Raw genomic sequence first — 21,937 nt, 5'->3', positions numbered from 1 at the left:
ATCATTACTAACTTTCAAAATGTTCTTGTGTGTAAATATCTCATGAAAGCACGACTCATTCCCCCCAAAATATCGTCACATTATCGATATCGAGGTATTCGGTCTAAAATATTGTGATATTTGATTTTGTCAGTATCGCCCAGTTTTAATTTCTTACTAAACACTTTTTGGGAGTTTTTACCCAATATATGATGAGAGGATTGGTACCAAAGTCATCTCTGTGTCTCTAAGATGACCAATAGGCCAAACTCCCAAAAAGTCAGTGTCGTCCTTTAACAGAGATGGGACAATATATTGAAATTCAATATATCACAATACAAAAATGTGACAATACGTATCGTGGGGCAGAAAAATGAATGGTAGTTAGCTCCGTTTTATTCTGCTGTAGACGTTTGACCATCACAGTTTCACAAGCTCTCCATCCAAATTATATTATTTGCACTTTGTAATGACATTTTTAAATTGTTGTTTACATTCTAACGAGCCAATGGCATCGCTAGAAAGATTTGTGGCTCAGAAATAAACAGGATTCTGCTTCAGACTTTGTTGTGACTGAACTTTTATTTATCACATCGTATCGTGGTTGTAATATCTATAGATAAGCAGATCATCACATCCCTATTAACTTCACATTTTCTCTGTCTCTAGAGAAATATAGTACATCTCAATATTGTATTAATTTAGGATCAATGATATCTGAATTCTTTCTGCTAAATCGCCCCTAAGGAGCAATAAAGAGAAGAACATGAGAATTTACATTTGTATTGACTGTAAGAAGAGCTGGAGACAAATAAGAAAAGCGTGATGTCTCATTTGTCGATGGCTTCGCTCACAGATCGCTGACCGATTTCTGAGATGTTTCTCCTCACTGACACATTAGAGAGAATAGAGCGAGCGCATATTAAGACGTGAGAAACAAAATGAAAGGGCAAAGTGAGAAGCGTGATGTACCAGAGTGAGGCAATCCAAGACTCGTCTCTCAGGAGCAGAGTTTCAGAGGTTTGAGAAAATAGTCAAAATCTCTCACATGATTTTAAATAAAAACTCATCTTTTGTCTATAGGAGAAGTAAATGAGAGGAATGAGGAAGAGGAGATCTGATTAAGGATGTTGTTTTCCTCTGGGCGGTCACTGACGTCATGGACGGTGCCACAAATGAATAAATAGATGTTTTTTATTCCCCTTTTGGGAGCAACTGGACAAAAGTAAATGAAGCGCGGCAAGTTCATAACACCCCGGGTTTCTCATACCGACTAACAGAGTCCGCTAATGGAGCTCCTGCAGCCTCCAGTCAGGCTTCACTCCGCAGTTTCCGCCTACTGACAAATAACAGGGAATATGTTTTCCCTTCCAAAACACTAGAAATAAAGGTAAAGGTTCATCATTCAATATCTCTAAAATATAGAGGATCCAGTCTGTAAAAGTGTTATTGTTGCAGCCGAGGATGTAAATAACCTGCAATCTTTTTCCGATTATACATTTTGTCACTATTTTTCAAAAGGTGACCAACCCATGCTCGCCACAAATGGGTCCCCAAATTGTTTTGGGGGAAAGTAATACTTTCTTTTTATTTATTTTTTTTGGCTTTGTATTGTTGCTGGAGCTTTCCCAAGTCCATACAACGAGAAAATTCACTTTGTACCTTTGTATATGCTTTTCAATCATATGTTAGCAAACTATTGTGGAGGATATTCTGCATTTTTGAAACACCTTTGAAAGACTCAAGTCACATAAGTGGGTTGTGCACACGTTTGAGTCCTTGCAGTGTAAAGTAGTCTGCATGAAATACTGCAGACGAAGTGACATAAAAGCGAGTCAATTCTGTCAATTAAGTGCAATTTCAAATTCTGGTTCAAGACTTAATCGTCCCTAATGGGGAATTAGGCTTGCAGCAAGACCCACATGCTCCCAGTAAACAGATAAAACACAGAAATGCATGACACATTAAGTGAAACAATGGAAAGAGCGGTAGATTTGGCCGATACAAAAGCCTGTGAAATGTATTTAAGCGGAATAACACAGGCTGCATTTTGAGAAACACAGTACTGTGTGTCTGTGGGGGCAAAGTTGTCTCGATTCATCCAAAAACCAAATATCATCCCACCCCACGCTGTAAATCATGCATGATTGTCTCTACACACGCACGTCTGTATTATAAACGTTGCAGTGAATTTCTCAGGCGGGAGACGATTGTGTGAAAGGAGCTTAAAAAGGAAGATGAAGCCGGAAGCTGGGAGGGTGAAATTGTGAGTGCGGTGGGTTTGTTGTGTGTGTGTGTGTGTGTGTGTGTGTGTGTGTGAGGGGAGACGGAGAAGACACGATAGCGCCGGTGGTTTCGCTGCAGCGTTATCTGTCTGCCGGGAACTGAGCTTTCTTTACATTTTTAACATTTTCTTTTTTTTTTTTTTTTTTACAGCACTTGAATTGTTATATTCCAGGCAGTGTAATCAGGAACTAGTTTCTGCACATTTCCCTTTGAGACACACACACACATGCTTGTCTCTGTTTATAATCTTATTTTACATTTTCGGCGTTGTTGTGGGAATTGAACCTGTGGCATTTCTGTTACGGGACGGTCTGTCTAATCACAAGGCCGGCTCACTGTGTTGTTACTGTTATTGTCATTGGTGTAGTTGAGAGGCTGTGGATGATCGTTTAGTGTTCAAACAGTTCCTGAAAGCTAAAACAATGTATTTGAATTCAAGCCAAACCATAAAAGTCTATCTCAGTTTTTCAGATGGGTGAGTTTCAAATCTCACTATAGTATAAGGCTGTAAAGTGTAGAGTTGTGGATATTCATAGTTTGAGACTGTAGACGTTTATGTTTAGGTGATGTGTAACATTCACACTCCGGCTGAATTTAACTGACAATACAACTGCAAGAATATGGGCTGTTTTCAAAATGCTTTCTGAGTGGTTTGTGAAGCTTCAGGTGTATATTAAAGGAATTTTCCTTGTGGGATGTTTTTGGGAGATTGGCCCGTTAAATGATGACAACATAGACACCAGAATGATCCATGTGTCCTCAGTAGATCATTAGCTTCAGTGTGTCATGCTAACTCTTTAGCATACACTATGCTGAGTGATAGTAGGCGACTAGCATTATGCAAAGTAAGAAGACAGACCTTTTAGTAATAAGTTAAATATAAAATATATATATACAATTTTAAAATTAAATATTATTAACTCAATATGGCTGCTGTAGCCAGGTTTATTTTTGGAACTATTTCAGGTGTATTCATCTGCTGCGCAGTGATTTTTAGCTGTGCACAGTCTCCCATGGCCTCCATGTTCATTTCCTACAGAAACATGGAAAGTAGTTCCTGATAATTCAAAAGAGTATGTTATTTTTTTTGGGCTTTTATTTGATAGTTCACAGTAGAGAGATGCAGGAAAGATTGGGAGAGAGAGAGAGGGGTTTGGCATGCGACAAAGTTCCTACGCTGGATTCAAACGCAGGACATTGAGGTTATATAGCAAACGAGACCCATCAATATGTTATTTTGTTATTTTTAGCATGTTATGCATATTTAGCATACATTTTTACGAATCTCTTACACAGGACTGACAGATTTGGCTGCATATAATTTAATATGACTTAACATTTAGCTGTAGAGCTGCTACAAGCTCTTACTGTCTCACTTGTGCGATAATGCTAGTCGCCTGCTATCAGTCAACATAGCGTATGCTAACGTGTTAGCATGGCAGCTCCGGAGCGAAAGATCTACCGGGGACACATGGATGATTTTGGCGTCTTTTACGTTCTCAATCTCCCCCAAAAAGCTCCCTTAAACTACATGTGTGGCTGGATGTTTTTTTATTGTTATGGCTGGGATTTCCATGTGTTTGTTTGTTAGTCATATTTTTTCATGATGTGTCAGATGATTCCCTCAATGGGGATTCGCGGCGACGCCTCATTCATGTCGATGCTGAATGGCTATTTGCAGCCTCATGGGACGATTTGCTTCGATTGCCTGTTTGTTGTTTGTATTTGATGTTTGACGCTGATAGGGGCAGACGTTTCCCTCCCTCCCCCCCCTTCATTCCTCCGCTCTCCTCCCTTTAAATGTCATCCCTCCTTTCCCCCCTCCTCCTCTTCTTATCCTCCTTTCTCTCTAATGCCACAATCCCTCTTTGTCTCCTTTTTTTTTCTCCCACACCTCCCTCCCCTAATCCCTTCTTCTCCCTCCTCTCATCCACTATATCTCCCTCCCACTCCCTTCCCTCCTAATTAAGTCTTCATCGTCCCTCTCTCCCCCCCCCCCCCCCACCCCACCCCGTCTCACCCCACCGCCGAATCTCCTCCACACCTCCCTTTCCATCCCTCCATCCCCTCTTTCTTTCTCCCCAACCTCCCTCCGATCCCTCTTTCTCTCTCAGCGTTGTTCTCCCTGACAACACACGGCATTATGTAATCTATGTCTCTGGGCATTAGTTATGCAAATTTCATACATTTTTATTTACATGCAGTCTCTCTCTCTCTCTCTCTCTCTCTCTCTTCCTGTATCTCTATCTCCCTCCCCCTCTCCCCGCCTCCTTGCAATCTCTCTATTCATCTCTCTCTTTTTCATTCACACACACTCTCTCTCTTACTATATCTCTATCTTCCCTCCCCCTCCTCCTCTCTCTCTCCCTCATCTACTATCTTGTCTTTCCTCCCTCTCTCCTCCCTCTTTCTCTCCCTCATTTATTTATCCTCCTCTCAACATCTTTCTCTCCTCCCCTACTCTCTCTCCTCCCTTCCTTCCCTCCTCCACCTCCCTCCTTCCTTTCTCTCCATCTCCCCCTCTTCCTTCCCTCCTCCCTCTCCCCCTCCCCCTCTCATCTTCCTCCTCTCAACCTTTCTCTTTCTTCCCTCTGTCTCCCTCACACCCTCCCTTCCCTCTTTCATCTCCTCTCCCCCTTTCTCCCCCACCTCCCTCTCCTCTCTCCTCCTTTTCCTCTCAACATTTGTCCACCCTCCCTCTCTCCTTTCCCTCCCTCTCTCTCTCTCCCCCCATCCATCATCTCCTCTCAACATTCACTCTCCTCCCTTCCCTTTTCTCTCTCCCCTCTCTCCCTCATCTTCTCTCCTCTATCTCTCTCTCCCTCTCTCTTTCATCTATTCTTTCCTGTCAACCTCACACTCCCTCCCTCCCCTCTCTCTCTCCTCCCTCTCTTTTCCCTCTCAACATTGATCTCTCCTCCCTCTCTCCTTTCTCTCCTTCCCTCATCTCCTCCCAACATTTTTCTCTCCTCCCCTCCTCTCTTCCCTCCTTTATCTCTCTCTCCCTCACCTACTCTCCTCTATCTCTCTCTCTCTCCTTCATCTGTTCTTTCCTGTCAACCCCTCTCTCCCTCCCTCCTCTCTCTCTCTCTCTCTCCCTCCCTCCCGCTCATTTCCCTCCTCTCAACATTTGTCTTTCCTCCCCTCCTCTCCTTTCTCTCTCTCTCTCCCTCCCTCACATCTCCTCTCAACATTTTCCCCCTCCTCTCTCTCTCTCTCTCTCTCCCTCCCTCCCTCCCGCTCATTTCCCTCCTCTCAACATTTGTCTTTCCTCCCCTCCTCTCCTTTCTCTCTCTCTCTCTCCCTCCCTCACATCTCCTCTCAACATTTCCCCCTCCTCTCTCTCTCTCTCTCTCTCTCCCTCTCCCTCCCTCCTCCAGCGACCAGCGGTCTGGAGGCGGAGAGCGGCAGGCGTGGCGGCAGCAGCAGCACCAGCAGCAGCAGCGGCGGCGGCCATCACAGCCACGGCGGCCACGGCCACGGCAGCGGCGGCGGCGGCGGCGGTGGCAACCACAGCGGCAGCAGCAGCAGCGGCGGCGGAGCGGCCCACTTCAGGTCTCCATGGCAACAGAGCGTGAACGTGTTCGGCTCGTGGAGCAGGCCGGAGTGTGTCGAGGAGCTGCACCAGCAAGCGCAGCTCAACCTCCAGAGCCTGCTGCAAGGTAAGGGGAGAAGAGACGGAGGGAATGGATGGAGGGATGGAGGGAGAGATGGAGGGAAGGACCGTGTGTGTGTGTGTGTGTGTGAGGAGGCGGTGTGTGTGTGTGTGTGTGTGTGTTTTGAGTGGGTGGGGAGGCAGGGAGACGGAGGCGGAGGTGGGTGGGAAAGTGTTTACATGTGTGTGTGGCGTTGATAGGGTGTGTGTCGGATTCACCTTCTGTTTGTAATGGTGTGTGTGTGTGTGTGGGTGTGTCGCTGCTGATTGCGTTTGATAGGGTGTGTGTTGTGTTTACCTTGCTACCTTGTGTTGATAATGCAATAAGGGGTGTTTGCATGTGTGTGTGTGTGTGTGTGTTATCTCATTGGAGCGCTGTTGATTATGTGCAGTAGGGTGTGTGTTAGGTTTACCTTGCTACCTTGTTTTTATGTGTGTGTGTGTATTAGCTCATAGAAGCCCTGTTGATCGTGTGTGTGATAGGGTGTGTGTTGGGTTTACCTTGCTACCTTGTGTGTGTGTGTGTGTGTGTGTGTGTGTAGATGTAGGCAGCAAAGAGGCGTTTTAAGGCGTCTGTTTATCTTTTAACTGATAGGCAGCGGCTGTTACTGTAGCTTGTTTTCATGCGCGTGTGTGTGTGTGTGTGAAGGTGAAACGCTGTCATTCTCATGTTAATATTAATCTCCTCTGTTTACGGAAGACGCTGCTCTGTCTGCGGCGTTGGTCGTGTGTGTGTGTGTGTGTGTGTGTGTATAAATTAGACAGCGCTCGAGGGAAGTAGGGTTTCCGTTCCTGCTACACTCAAATACTATACTGTTTCTCACATTTTGCTCTCTGCCAGTCGTTCCCTCCCTCTCTCTCTCTCTCTCTCCCTCCCTCTCTCTCTCTCTCTCTCTCTCTCTCTCTCTCTCTCTCTCTGACTCATGCCGTCTCGCCCTTTGCCCTGCCCTTCCATTAAAACAATCACCGCCGAGGTTTTAGTTCAATGAAACAAGAGGGGCTGAATGGGAGAAAGCAGCAGAGTGAATGAATGAATTTGTACAGCAGATGCAAGGTGAGACAGACAGCTTATGGGTTATATTTCTTCTTCTTCTTCTATCTGTCTGTCTGTCTGTCTGTCTCTTAATTCAAAATACTTTATCGGCATGACTTGCTGAACAGAAACAATACTGCCAAAGCAATTTAGTGAAAGTGAAATGTCAAAACAGCCAAGCAACAGCTCATGTATTCAAACCATATTGATTCCGTAGATATTTTTAGTTACAGTAGTTTGACATCTAGAGCTTTCTCTTTCTCTTTTTCTCCCTCTCTCCCTTCGTCTTTCTTCTTTATGGTGTGTGTGTGTGTGTGTGTGTGTGTGTAGCCAGCTGTGAATGTGTAGTTATGGCAGCTTACAGGTTGTATATGCTCGTCCTCCTACATCTCTCTCTGTCTCTTTTCCCTCTTTTTCTGCTGTTATGTCTTAATACTGTTGTGTGTGTGTGTGTGTATGTGTGTGTGTGTGTGTGTGTGTACTGTATAGCCGGCTATTGTCTCAGATGGGCTGGCATCTTGTGTATAATCAAAACAAGATGGATGAATACAGTCGTGGGTGGACAACCGGGATATGGCATTACTGAGAGTGTGTGTGTGTGTGTGTGTGTGTGTGTGAGAGAGAGAGAATGTGCGTGTAGCCATTCATCTCTGTGTTTTGTCTTTATGTCCTTTTGTGCTTGTGTGTTTATTTCTGTGTGTGTGCATCTGTCTTTGTGTGTGTGTGTGTGTGCATGTGTGGGAGCGAGCGTCCATACATGTATGTATGTCCATCTGTGTGTGGCTGAGCGTGTTTTCAGTGTGTGTATACCAGTGTCCATTTGTGTTATGTGTGTCCATCTGTTTGGGTGTGTGTTATATAACACTGAAGCAAACAGCGGTCCTCTCTCTCTCTCCCTCTCTCTCTCTCTCCCTCTCTCTCTCTCTCTCTCCCTCTCTCTCTCTCTCTCTCTCTCTGTCCATCCTCTCCATCCGTCTCCCACTGGCCACAGCTCAGTAAAATATTCATACTCTTCCCGCTCCTCCACACTCTTCCCTCCATATTTATGAAGCTCTGTATTGTCCTCCAGTGTAGACGGATCTGCTCGTGTGTTCAGGCAGGATTCACTTCTTCTTCTTCTTCTTCTTCTTCTTCTTCGGCGGCGAGATTTGTGCGAGATTTATTCTACTGTTCCCGCTCAGTGGGTGAACAGTAAAAACACTAAACACCGCTCCCTCTCGACAACACTCCGCCCTCGCAAGATTAGCGGGACCCAGATTTCATACGCCTCTTTTATTCCTAGTTGAATTCCTTGTATTTGCAAACTTACTTGATCACTGAAACTCGGATAAAATTCTCGTTTGGATTCTTAGATTTGGCTCGTGCCCTTTCATAGATATCAGCCAAGCCATAATTATGTTGTTTCTCTCCCTTCTTTATGCGTATTAGACTTTCTGAATCCTGCTTCATGCCCTTACTCAAGGGTGACAGTTTGATTTGAAGAGTCGTGGCGACACAAATTGGCGGAGGGGTCTGAGTGTGTGTCCCCCCCCCCCCCCCCCAGAGAAATGTGACATTTTTTAATCATATTTCCTGCAATGCTGCACAGTATTGTGTGAGTGTGTAGGCTGCTGCTCTTGAACACAAACTTTTGGACACAACCTCTACGAACCAGTAATCCCCTAAAATAACCTTACATTTTCATTAATCTACATTAATTCACCCCTTAATTCATGCATAATCCCCTTAAAATGAGTTAAGGGAGTTATTAATGGAGGAGATCCCATCGAAACCTCCTTAAACACCCCCTTAATCTTGACTCTAATAACCCTGTAAACCATGCATAAAAGTCATGAAAAATCCTTGAAATACTCTGTGAATCAACCCATGAATAAATCCCTTATAAACCCATGATACTAACCTTACATTTTTAAAGCTATGTTATTTTTAATGGATAATTAATGTTTATGTAATGGAGAAACTGAGGACATTTCAGGGATAAAATGATGTATTCAGTTGTAATCAGTTTACACTAGGCTACTTCTGAATCATGTATAATTGTCATGACTATTTTACATTTTAAAATGTAGTAAAGGTAGAGAAACCACAGTACAGGCTGCGTTAAAAGGAGAAACTGCAAGAGATCCAGTCAGAAACTAGCTAACACTGTGCTGTTAGCCACGCAGACCGGATCTGAAACTGCAAGCTAGACATGTAAAATTCTTAAATAATAATATAAGTAAATAATGTTCTGGATATATTGTCAATCTTGGGACAAATTCACCCTGCAGCACAAACTGTGAAGCATTTTTCTGGTTTGCTTAGCTAGCTAACTTGCTAAGCAACTTTAAAGCTAACGTTAAAAGCTAGCTCAAACAAGGCTATTGCAATTCCAACTTCTGCAGTGTTTTAGTTGGTAGACCAAGCTGTTGGCTCTTCTTACGCATCACTACACTTTTAATTAAACCTGCACGGCCGTTCATTGTATTTTATCTGATATCATGATGCTGTCTGTCTGTACAGCTTCCCTAACTTCAGACACTCAGCCAGTCACATAAGCGAATGAAAAGAAGAACAACACAAATGCAAACCAGTATTCTGTAGTTAAATGAACGTTTCTTTTTAATGGAGAGAGTCACGGCCAGCCATTTTGCATTTCTAGACTATTTTTGTGGTTGTACCTCTGCTGCTGTTGTTGGAGCCAGATTTCTCTCCTGTGCAGTAACAAGACCTGAAAAATTTTACTGTAATCTATTAAATCACAGTAAAATGTTTACACCCTATACTTTAACCTCAATACCTCTAAAAAGGTCTGCATGGTCTTCCAATGCAGACGGTTATACTCTTTTTTATATTACAATTCATTTCAATTCTTCAGTAGCAAGATTTGTACGACATTTTAATGTTACTAGGCTACTAAGTGGGTAACAGTAAATTACAGATACTATTTCTTCTTATCAGCACTCTGCCCTACATTAAGTTTGATTGTTAAATTTTATGTTCTAATAAATAACAGTGAAATATTTACATACTTCCTTAACCTCAACACTTATTTACCAAGCTCAGTATTCTTCTCTGTTGTACACAGATCTACTGTGTTTTGTACAGATTCATAATAAGATTTGTACATTTTTACTGTGTAGTATTACTATCCACGATATAGACTTTCTGTGTTTTCCACCAAGATTTACAACAGTGAGGTTCGCACATTTTTGCAGTCTATACAGAAAAAAAATCGTATACTCCTTCTTGCCAACACTATTATGTATTTAAGGCTCAGTATTGTCCTCCACTGAAGCCAGATATATTGTGTTTTGTACAGATTCATAATAGGAAGATTTTTACATCACCTTTTTTTCTGCAGTGACTCTCTTTCCTCTCCTCTCCTCTACACCCCACATATTTATGAAACTCAGTTTTATCCTCCTCTGCAGACAGATTCACGGTGTTATCTAGCGAGATCTACAGTAGCACGATTTGTGTTGTGTAATTTTTTTCCTGTAATCTATTAATTAACAGCAAAATATTCATATTATTCATTCGCATTAACAGTGAACTTTGTATTTGAAGTTCAGCATTTTCATCCATTACAGCCAGATTGACCATTTGTGCATATTGGCTGTGTATTTTCATATTTTATCCATTAAGCAACTCTCAAATATTCATACTTTTCCACCTCCTCAACACTCTACATATTTAATTTAAGTTGAGTATTGTCCAATGTAGGCAGATTTACTGAGTTTTATACAGATTCTCACATATCTGCAGAGTAATTTTTCTGCCATCTTTTGCCTGTAGCTTGAAAAGTACAAAATCTTCCACAAAGAGGGAAATTACTCTCTTCAGCCTTCCAGATTTATGACTTCAGCCGTAGTTTGATTTGTTGCAGCTTCACAGTATACGCAGTTATATTCCGCTAATACTACTGCTGCATAATGTCGCTGTTAAAGAACTATAATTGGGGTGTTTGAGTGTTTTGTACGACACTGACAACATTGTTGTGTCGCAGAACTTCAGTCGAGTCGTAGACAATCTGCACCCGAGTGGAAGTGAAGCTCCTCTGGCAGCTTGCATTGGCCCGCTTCCCAAATAAGACGCTTTATTTTGGTTTTGGGTTTATTTTGGCAGCTTCAGATCCAATCTGTAGCGGTAGCGTGTCGCCCCTGTTGAAAACAATGTGGTTCCACTACTGGTTTTGATTACATAATGGTTTACTGGGTTGAAGACATTTTTGTAACTCTTAAAAATGTATTGTCACAGAACTGTATTTTGAGATACACCGGATTAAAGGTGCTACCTGTAGCATTTTAGCATCAATAAATTCGTAGTTTTGAGACATTAGTAGAATTACCGTAAACAAATCAGAGTACTACCAAGAAGACTGTCAGTCTCTACCAGCCTCTACTCTGCATCCTCCATAGTTTCTCCACCTGGTGGATCTGGAGGGAAATCTGCTGGATCGCTTTACGGCACAAAACAGGAAGAGGTTCTGTTCTTCCAGAGCAAACGGAGCTAAAGCTGAAAGAGTTTCTGGCAGCAGATGGTGGAAGGAGGGAAAGGAAGATGGAGAAATCACTTCCAACATGTTTTTCCTCTCTTTAGGAAAGACAAAAAGAAAACAGAAACACACACAAAGCAACAAGTAACAACATTTTCTTTGTGACAGGAAGCAACAGGGTTTCTGGGAAATGTAGTCTTAATTTTGAGAAACTCTAGCACTAACAATACCGCTGACGTGAGATAGAGGCTACCAATCGTTTCGACCATAGTCTCATTTGTTTACAGTAATTATACCAAAGTATCACAATTAATTTCACAGTGATACATTGATGTTTAAAAATGCTACATGTCGCACCTTTAAGAAAGTTACAAAAAGCGAATTCCCATCTATAAATAAAACTCCTCGAGAATATATTTATAGTAAATATTCCCAAAATGTAGATGTGCAATTGCAGATTATGTTTTTAACTGTATAAGGTGCCACATCTTCAAACATTTAAAGGCTTTGATGGTCTATTCTGGTACCACCTATGTGTCCTGTAATCTGTATTTAAACATCACACCTTCACACACACACACACACACAGAATCCAGTGGTATTTTTCGTCGTGGCTAAATGGCAGTTAGCGAGCAGCTGACTGGTCGTTATCAGTAGCCCGCTCTCCTAATGGCTGTGAAGTGACTTGGAGTGGATTGAACGCCTCTTTAACACATTGCTGGTTTTGTGGTGTGGGGGAAAGAGAAACGGTTGTGTTACTGAATATAGGGAAATGGACTGTTATGTATATTCATTGCTAAGGATAGTATAGGTTGCGCACTTCTGGGTGATGTATCAAAATCACACTCCAAAACACATGGAGTGCCTGTAAAAGTGCACGTATGAAACATTTCAAACTGGACATGAACATATATATATCCATTTTGTACAGTAAGTCTGCACCTCTGAGAGGAAATGTCTGCTGCAGGCAATTAAAATGTATTTTTTCCCCCTTTTCAGCAACCAGAAGGAAGAAAGAACAGTCTGGCAAGCAGCAGTTTGAGAGATTAGAGGGTAGTTGCAGCAAAGATGAAGGATGGGAGAGTTTTTTTGATCACTCCCCCTGTAGTTCTTCATCTGAAGGCTAATGCGAACAAATCAACCGCTAATTTAAAGGCAACTTCGCACGTTGGCGGGTCCAAACGGAAGCGAGAGGAAACTGTTTGGACTTCATTACCCAGAAATCCTGCGCGGTGTCGTCGGTAAACGTCACACAGCTCGCTCATGTTTACCAACCCGTTGCACTTCTTACTATTGGTTGATTGTCATGTTGCCAATCGAAGAATTCAAGCTTATTCTACTGTTGTACCCGCCGTGAGTCGCTCTTGATACGTTCCTCAGCTATAACTGCCTAAAATGTAATATAAATGCAAATGGACCTCGCTAACCCGTTAAGACGATCACAGAATTCAGAGAGAAGTGTCAGAGTGTCGGAGAAGTGGAGAAACTCTGCAGGACAGCATGTGTTTTCCCCCCAACAGTTTGTGAACATTTTTTTTTTTTCATGATGTGTTCTGACATCACATGACAGTTTTTACTTCAGATGTGAACATTTAAATTCAGCGTTTTTTTCCTCATGTGAACATTTTTTTTTTTTTCACATTTTCACCTGCCATTGCAAATGACAATATTTTGTTTCACATGTGAAAACTTAATTTCATGTGCAAAGAGACAATTCACAGGTGCAAAGTGTCATCTTCACATGGGAAATGGGAAAACATATAAAAACCAACATGTGTCTAAAAAGCACATGTGCTCTGAATTCACATGTGGGTTTTCACATGTGACTTTTTTGTAGGATATACAGTATTATACCAGTGATTCTCAACCTTTTTCATATCAAGGACCCTAATTTAGTCCACATTAGGTCCACAGACCCCCATTTGATGAGATTTTTCTCTCTCGGACCCAAATCTGAGAATATTTTTTATTGTTAGATATAATTTTGTCCAGAATTTCATGACTATCTTTATTGTAGGTAGAGAGATAACAGAGACACTATGATCAAAACAGTCATTCTTCTACATTCTCTAATCGTGTTAACTTCTTGTAAATGAAATAATGGTGAAGTTTAACAATTCATCAATTTGCTGGGGACCCCCTGGAACCCCCTCTGCTGGTCCCCGGACCCCACGTTGAGAACCACTGTATTACACATTATCAGTCTGTGTCTGTCTGTCACCCTGTGTGTTCAGGCCTAAATCCCCCCCCCCCATTTGCCTGAAATTGGCTTTTCAATGATGTTTGTGACCTTTTTGGGGGCGTGTCTCATCTGCTGTGGGCGTGGCCAACGGCGAGCTGGGCCGTGGCTGTTGAGCAGAACGAGCAGAAATCTCAGCAACAATGGTGGAAAGCAGTGAGAACCCAAAAAAACCCCCCCAGCAATTTGAGCAATTTCTGATGGAATCGGCTAGCCGTGCTTCATGGGAATCATCAGCACGACTGGAACGTGTCTTTGTCCAATCAGATTGCTGCGCTGAGTCAGCTCGTTGAATAAATGAGGATGAAACGCTGCGACTAGCTGAGCACTAGATCCACTTCAGAGCGTTTGATCGGCGAAGGGTTTTTCCAGACTTGCACACACACACACACACATTGACACTCTCGGTATCGGCCAACAGCTCTCATCTAAACCACTGCGGGTCACACTGTAGCCAGAGGGCTTCAGATAGAGTGTGTGTGTGTGTGTGTGTGTGTGTGTGTGTGTGTGTTATCCATTGCAAAACGCCATGTTTAAAAGACAGCAGCTTCTGTGCGTGTTTGTGTGAGATTTAGATGCTGTGAGATCAAGGATAAGACGCACACACACACACACACACACACACACACATGAAAGTAGCCTACATGTGTGTTTTCATGATTTTAGATGCTGTGATCCTGGGTTTAACACACACTCTAACACTCCAACACACAGAGTGCACAGTTGTGTCACACTTGAGGCCGGTGTAATGTTGTCAGAGTGGAAGTCAATGGTATCAGTAGCACTTTAGAGCGAGATAAGAGTCAGCTGTCTGCTCTGTCGTCAATACTCTAATATTATTTAAAGGTCTGGGCCAGAATCGGACAACTTGTCACTTAGCGGCAGCATCTATCAACACTGTAGAGATGCTGTGTCTTTAATTGCATTTGCACCCTTTATTACCCTTTTTCCTCTTTGATTTCTCAGCCTGCAGCTCTATTCTCTGCTGCTGTAATGACCTCATCTCCCCCCCCGGGATCAATAAGGTTCGTTTTGTATCTTATCTCACCTCAGTACTAGCTTAAAGTGCCAATACCGCAACCTTTTCCCTCGCGGCGTGACGAGTGTTTCGGTGATATGCGATACGGCCGAGCTAACTTTAAAATGTCACGGTAACGCTTTGATCGTGTCGGAGAACGTCCGAGTCGCTGTGAAGAGGCAGATAAAGTTTCGCCGTCTGCGCTAACTTTAAAAATGCCACCGTAACCCTTTAAATGTGTCAGTGCGGGGTCCGAGTCGATGCTAGCCGGTGATGTATGGAGGCGGATTTTGCTGTGGTCGCCGTGGTCAATGCACCTTATTGAACAGGTGAACAGGTATTGATCGAGCACCGCAGAGGACAAGATGCTGATTCAAGGGAGAAACGGCATGGTCCGTTTTATCATCTCATATGAAGAGTTTCATTAGAAAGTAAGCTGTCCACCATGTGAAAAATTTAATTTCTGCTCTTAAAACTCAGTAATGGCTGTTGAATAATTGATATTATTAGAAATCTTGAACCGTTTGCCTAGAAAATAGTGACATTTTAGCATCAGGCAAAATTTTTTCCCGCAATGAATATATATCAGTTTGGATTGAAAGTCTTCATATGTTATTAACTGTAAAAACCAAGCTGGTCCTTACTCTTACCTGGGTGGACTTTATTAAGTCATATTTACAGTGTCTGCTGTTGAAATACATATTTCTCATACAGATGGCCCTTGGGAAGAAGCATATTCACACCTTATTTCAGAGAGCAGGCTGTGAAGAAAACGTACATCCTGAAGGAAAAAGTTAACACTATTATGATTAAAGATGTTGTTTTCCAGAAGTTTAAAGATAAATGGGCTGTGGAGATATGGAGTAAACCAAAACTCAGGACTTATGATTTGATTAAAAATGAGTTCAGTACTGAAAACTGTGTGAAATATAATCTGCCCAAGAGGAAGAGATCTCTATGTTCCCAGATCAGGTCTTTACATTTGGAAACGGGATGTTGGCGCTAATGAACGGGAGAGGGTTTGTCATTTATGTTGGTTAAATGAAACTGAAAATGAAATGCATTTTGTTTTATATTGTCCCTCGTACCACGACTACAGAATTGGTTTGTTTAATAAGATCAATAGAGAAGATCTTCATTATTTATCGATGGAAGACTCAAATTGTGTGAGGTGGAAACATTTGCTTTTGTGGACTATTTAGATTAAAGCACGGACACTCAGAAAATACATGTTGCTTTGTATTATATCAGCTGTCTTAGTTTGTGCTGTTATGTTGAGTGACCTGGAAGTCTGTGTTTTATGTTTGTTGTAATTGTGTGTCATGTAATCCCATGTGGGACGGGCCATTTATGTGGTATGACACAAAAATAAAAACTTAATTCATTCATGCAACACAATTGGCTTCATTTCTGAATTGATTTAAATGGACTGAGAACATTTTTCATCAGTAAATGACTGACTGAGCTCTTGACTGACACTACATGACAGTTAAACATGAGTTTTCTGTGTATTTTTTATGGTTGTAAATGGTTTGTTTACGGCGATAATGTTGTGAGTATTAAAGTGAAGCAGGACTTTAGCAGTTGTGAACATGAGCAGCTCATGCACAGAGCAAAAGGACCAAACACAGAGAGCTAAGAGTCATTTTTGTTGTGATACTGAAACACAGCCCGGAGCAGCGCCACGGACGATAAAAGGAGGACGGCTTTTTCTGAGGATTTATAGATTGTTTGTCTGCACTTTTACCACCAAATGACCTTTATAACCGGCTATTCCCTTTGTTTTCGATCCACAAAATGCTGCCGTTCTCTCCAGATAGAAAGATAATGTGCAGCCGCCCAATGCCACTTTCTTCATCTTATTTTCAATTCCCTTGCTATAGAGCTGTTAGCTGGAGTGACATCACTGTGAATGAGGCGAGACAAACTCGTCTGTCTTGTTTCTGTCCTTAGGGGACTGTTAGAGAAGTTTTACAAATACAGACTGAAGTGTGACACACTTTAATGCTGGATTTCAGCGGCATTTGCATTTAAGCTAACCTGCCAAAAACTCAAGTGAAATCCAGCGCTGATCAAGCGGCGACGGGAGCGACTTGTGACTGGAAAGTCGCCAGTTCGAACCCGCAGAGAGTTTAGAAAAGTCTGAGCGTGCGAAGTGAATTAGTAACACTTCTCTCCTCCCTTGACAGCTGTGGTCAAAGTGTCCTTGAGCAAGGCACCGAGCCTGATACTGAGCAGCTCCCAGGTGTGAGTGTGTGTGTAACCTTCCCTCTCCCTGCAACTGCTCTCCCAGGACGTTGCTGTAAATAAGGAAGCGTTCAGACTGAGCATGTGTGGAGCGGCTGATTTTAACTCGTTTACTCCTGTAGTTTGGTGAGAACGATGACATTCAAACTTGCGCGGAACCAAATAACTGCACAGAGACGCCTGAAAATGCGAGTTAAGTCCTCTTCTAAGTGTAGTGCGGTTTGTTAGGAGTGAGAACGTAATCCGAACCACCTACAGAAAACCACCGCAAAAGGGTTTATAGGTATATGGAGGCGGTGTTGACAGCCAGCAGCCAGCAGTAACACATATTTCATAAAAAAAAAACCACATGGAAATACACTGTAGATGGTCACATCTGCATCATATCTACACAGAAGCACGGATATATTAAATGATCAACTTACCAGTGTCGAGAGAGAGAGAGAGAGAGAGAGAGAGAGAGAGAGAGAGAGACTATAGGTCCCACAGGCTTTCCTTATGATTGCCTGATCACAAGTCAGGAGAAAAATCCTAAACAAATAAACGTGACTGCTTTGATATGTGAGACTCCGTGAAGAAAGGGAGAAAGTGAAGAAGATGGACGATATCAAGAAGTCTTTTCTACTGAAATTATGAGAAAAAAATTATATACCGTGATATATATATATAGCGTTACCGTGCTATAAATTTTAGGCCATACTGCCCAGTCCTATAGTTCGGACCAAAGAAAACAAACTGGAAAGAGTTTTCAGTCAAAAAAACACATCAGGTAATCTTCCTTGAACGCTCCACCTGGAGTCGTAGCTTGTGTGACGGAGTGAAGGGAGCTCAGTAATTGGATTGAAACCCTCCCCGCGGTTTCCCATGACCAGAATAAACGCGGCCGCTGACTTCCAAGTCTTCTAGGTCACGACCACCGGCTCTCATAATACACACATACGTTCACAACACCCACCCCCCCCCCCCCCGCTCCCCGCACCGATCGATTGTACATGTTAGATGACGAGGGCGAAGAAATTACACGCACGCAAACACACGTACTACATGCCCACGGTTGCGTGCACACACTGTACACAGACAAACACGCTCATACACACACACACTGGACAAGCTAGCGGGTCAACAATGCGACGTCCCGGCTGCGGTGAAAGAGGGGTATTGTTTAATTTGTGTCTTCCCCCTTCTTCTTTCTGCAGGGGAGAAGAAAGGGTGACCCAAATTTGACACAACCGGGGTGCAATATTGTCAAGGGTGGCTGGGTTTGTCTGTGAATGAATGTACTGTCTATACACACACACACACACACACACACACACACACACAACACACACACACCCACCCAGACATGCATAAACTCACGTAGATGTTATTGTACCGTTATTATTTACGTAACACACACACACACACACACAGATTTGTGCAAACTCATAGATACTCACACAATTATACACTTTTAATTGATCGCAGGTATTAAAAAGAGTGTATTCGCACAAATGTAAACACGCACATGGCACACACACATTGTTGTGCACTCGCAGCACACGCACGCACACACACACACACACACACACTCTCACCGGTTAGTGATGCATGAGCGCTTGGCCTGCTTGTCTGGATAGAGGAAGGGGGTGGGGTAGGTCGTCCTTAATTACCGTGTGTTTGTGTGTGTGCGTGTGTGTGTGTGTGTGTGTGTGTGTGTGTTAGTGGGAGTGACCGGCGGCATACCTTTCCACCCCTCGCACCACCTCCTCCTTCTCCTCCTCCCTCTCCCTCGTTCCCTCAGCCCGGCGCCCTGCAGTCTTCTGGAGCCTGCAGCTTGTATCTGCAGCATGGATCTGCTGCTGTTCACCTCCCTTCACTTCACTGCTGCTCACCTTCCTCTGTTTGGACTCGCTCACTGCATGGATCTGATCTACCTGGGCAGATCTCAGACCTTCTCTGATTGGTTTAAATCGTAAACCAGCTGATTTTGCAGGACTTTGAGTTGGCTAAGCTAACAGAATTTAGCTTGTTTTGAGGCGGCTAACCTTCTCTCTATATTTTTATGCTGTAGGAACTAGGGAAGGCTTTTGGCAGCGTTATATTCAATACTTTTGGATGTAAATGTATCCAGAAAACTTTTGGGACCTATTTTTTTTCTTCCCACAATGCACCACGGGGTTCTCAGCCAACGCTACTATCTGCAGTAGCGTCTCCTTCCGTGTTATTGCTATTAGCTGCGACAGTTTGGTATGTATTGTGTAGATTCACGAAAACTTTACCTTCTGCTGCTTCTTGTTCTTTTTCTCCTCCCACTTCTTCTTCTTCCTCTGCTTCTTCTTCTTCTTCGTTTTCTTTACCTACTTGTTTTCTTCCTCTTCTTCATCGTCTTCTGCCTCTTCTTTATCTCTACCTACTTGTTCCTCTGTCTCTTCTTTACCCTCTGCTTCTTCTCTTTTGCCACCTACTTGTTCTTCTTCTTCTGCCTCGTTGTTGCTTTCTGCTTCGTTTTCCCCACCCACTACTACTCTCTGTCTCTGCTTCATCCTCATCTACTTCTTCTTCTTCTCTACCTAATTGTTCTTCTTCCTCTACCTCTTCTTCGTCTTCTTCTGCTTCTACTTCTTTGTTTGCTTCACCCGCTTCTTCTTCTTTTGCCTCTCATTCATTCCCTTCTGCTGCTTCTTCTTTTTCTCCACCTTCTTCTTCATTCCCTTCTGCTTCTCCCCCCTACTTCTTCTTCCTCTGCATTTTCATCTTTTGCTTCTTCTTCTTCATTTTCTCCACCAAATTCTCTTTCTTCTTCTTCTTCTTCTTCTTCTTCATTTTCTCCACCAAATTCTCTTTCTTCTTCTTCTTCTTCTTCTTCTTCTTCTTCTTCTTCTTCTTCTTCTTCTTCTTCTTCTTCATTTTCTCCACCAAATTCTCTTTCTTCTTCTTCTTCTTCTTCTTCTTCTTCTTCTTCTTCTTCTTCTTCTTCTTCATTGTCTCCCCCTACTTCTTCTTCTTCTTCTTCTGCCACTAGCCTATATTTTCTTCAGCTTCTTCTTCGTCTTTGTGTTTCCCCTTACTTCTTCTTCTTCCTCTGCCTCTTTGTCATTGTCTTCTTCATTGTTTCTTCTTCTTCATTTTCTTCCCCTAGTTCTTCTTCTTCTTGCTCTGCCTCTTCTTGATTCCCTTCTGCCGCTGCTTCTTTTTTCTCCCCCCTACGCATTTTTCTCCCACTGCCCCTTCCTCATCATCTTCTTCTTCTTCTTCTTCTTCTTTCTCTCCACCTCCTCCTCCTCCTCCTTCTTCCTCCTCCTCTTCTTTTTCCTGTTTTCCGCCCGTTTACCCCCCGTGTCTTCGGACTCTTGCTGACACCTCAGTTCTTCGGGGCGCTGCAATCTGGATGAGACGAGTTTTGGCTTCTGCTCACTATTTACTAACTGGCTGATCCTGCTGTTTTTGTGTGCGGCAGTTGGGCGGTTTTTAATCAATTATTTTTTAACACTGCAAAATAGACAATTCTCTATCACAAACGAACAGGATGTGTAATATGAATACAAATAACTGGGGACGTGTTTTCAAAGTAAAGCGTCTAATAGTTATTCTAAGGAATTGGCAAATGTAGTGAGCAACCAAATTCTTATTTTATTACGTTTTCATTAATATTTATGTCTGTACTTTAGTGACAAATTGAAGAGTTTGGCTCCAAAGAGATAAAAATCCACCATTTGACAAACATCACGCCTCCCTCTGCAAATGATTGATAGCAAAAAAATCAAAACAAATTATGGTCATTTTTGTGAATTAAAAGCCTGTGTTAACAAAATAACATTCTTTCACAGACTGGGTCATGTATATTTTAGAGCTGCTGAATAACTTTACATTACTTTAGGCGATGATTTTTTCCACCCCTCTCTTAAAAGGATGTATAGCATTTTGGAAATAAACTGAATTATTATCGGTGGCAGTTGCAGCCAAGGAGCTCCGCGGCTGAAATGACTCATCATGTTACACTAATTGTTTGTGAGTTAGCAGGAGTTTGCATGATGCTCATTGGTTTGAATGAGAAACTTCTTTTTGCGTGGTGGCATTAATTTCAACGAGATTAAACTGGTCGGGGGTTTGCATAGGAATGCTAGCCTGGGGCTGAGGGAGAGAGAGAGAGGGAGGGAGAGAGAGAGAGAGAGAGGGAGAGAGAGTCACATCCTCTGCCCTGTATGTTTCGTAAAAACTTCCCCGAACTTTTCTTAAACTTGAGGGAGTTTTACGTGTCCGTCCTTTGTACAGTTTTAAGAATACCTTTACCCATCTTTATCATAACCGTTATTCTAAAATGTCTCTGTCTCTTGTGCTGTGTTGTTATGATGTCTGTTTTAATTTACATATTTTAGTTTTAATCTATTTTTCTTTATATTTGTTTTATTACTGTACTGCACCTTGTAGCATTTGCTTTGAGAGGCGAATTAAAAATAAAAGTAAAAATAAAAACTACTAAATGTGCCACAGAAAACTTTAAATGACTCCACCATGGCAGCCGCAGTACTAGAAAAATAGAGAAATAGATTAAAACCCTATTCTGCTCCTGTCAATAAATACAATGGTAGAGTTGACTGTAAAATAAACAGTAATCAGCGCTCTGCCTTGTGCCACAAGACCGACCACTTCCTATTATTCTTCCAAAACTGTTAGTCACACTGAAATGAAAAAATATTTTTTTCGCCTTTTTAGCTCATTCTAATTATCATACCACACCTATTTATGGCAAAAAGAAATGACAAAAATGTATTTTCTTGTATTTTTTATAGCAAAAATACACGTTATTTCATGTTTTCATTACATGATTTGTTATCTTCTTTCATGATTACATGCTCCTTGAACAAATTTCTGCCATCCTTTGGTTTATAAAGGCTTTTCAAACCCCACTGGTTAAACTCAAAGATGCACGGTGGTCAAGCTAAACAGAAGGCTGCTTCTCAGATGCCACACATGGGCAGATCATCTAAACCTGCTGAAGGTATAGTGCAGGTTCGGTGTGT

The 21,937-nt window shown here is 42.4% G+C and overlaps 1 protein-coding gene across 1 annotated transcript in view; it reads left to right on the top strand.

Moving 5' to 3' along the window:
* nhsl2 (NHS-like 2) overlaps positions 1-21,937 on the top strand; it is a 161,027-nt gene that overhangs the window by 110,474 nt on the left and 28,616 nt on the right. Inside the window, exon 2 of the mRNA XM_071902506.2 lies at positions 5,646-5,927. Coding sequence (XP_071758607.1) covers positions 5,646-5,927 — 282 coding nt within the window. The remainder of the gene's footprint in view (positions 1-5,645; positions 5,928-21,937) is intronic.

Source organism: Centroberyx gerrardi, chromosome 23 (genome assembly GCF_048128805.1).
Source record: "Centroberyx gerrardi isolate f3 chromosome 23, fCenGer3.hap1.cur.20231027, whole genome shotgun sequence".
Lineage (NCBI taxonomy): Eukaryota > Metazoa > Chordata > Actinopteri > Beryciformes > Berycidae > Centroberyx > Centroberyx gerrardi.
Note: the sequence above shows the minus strand (reverse complement) of the source record. Positions and strands in the feature narration are given on the sequence as shown.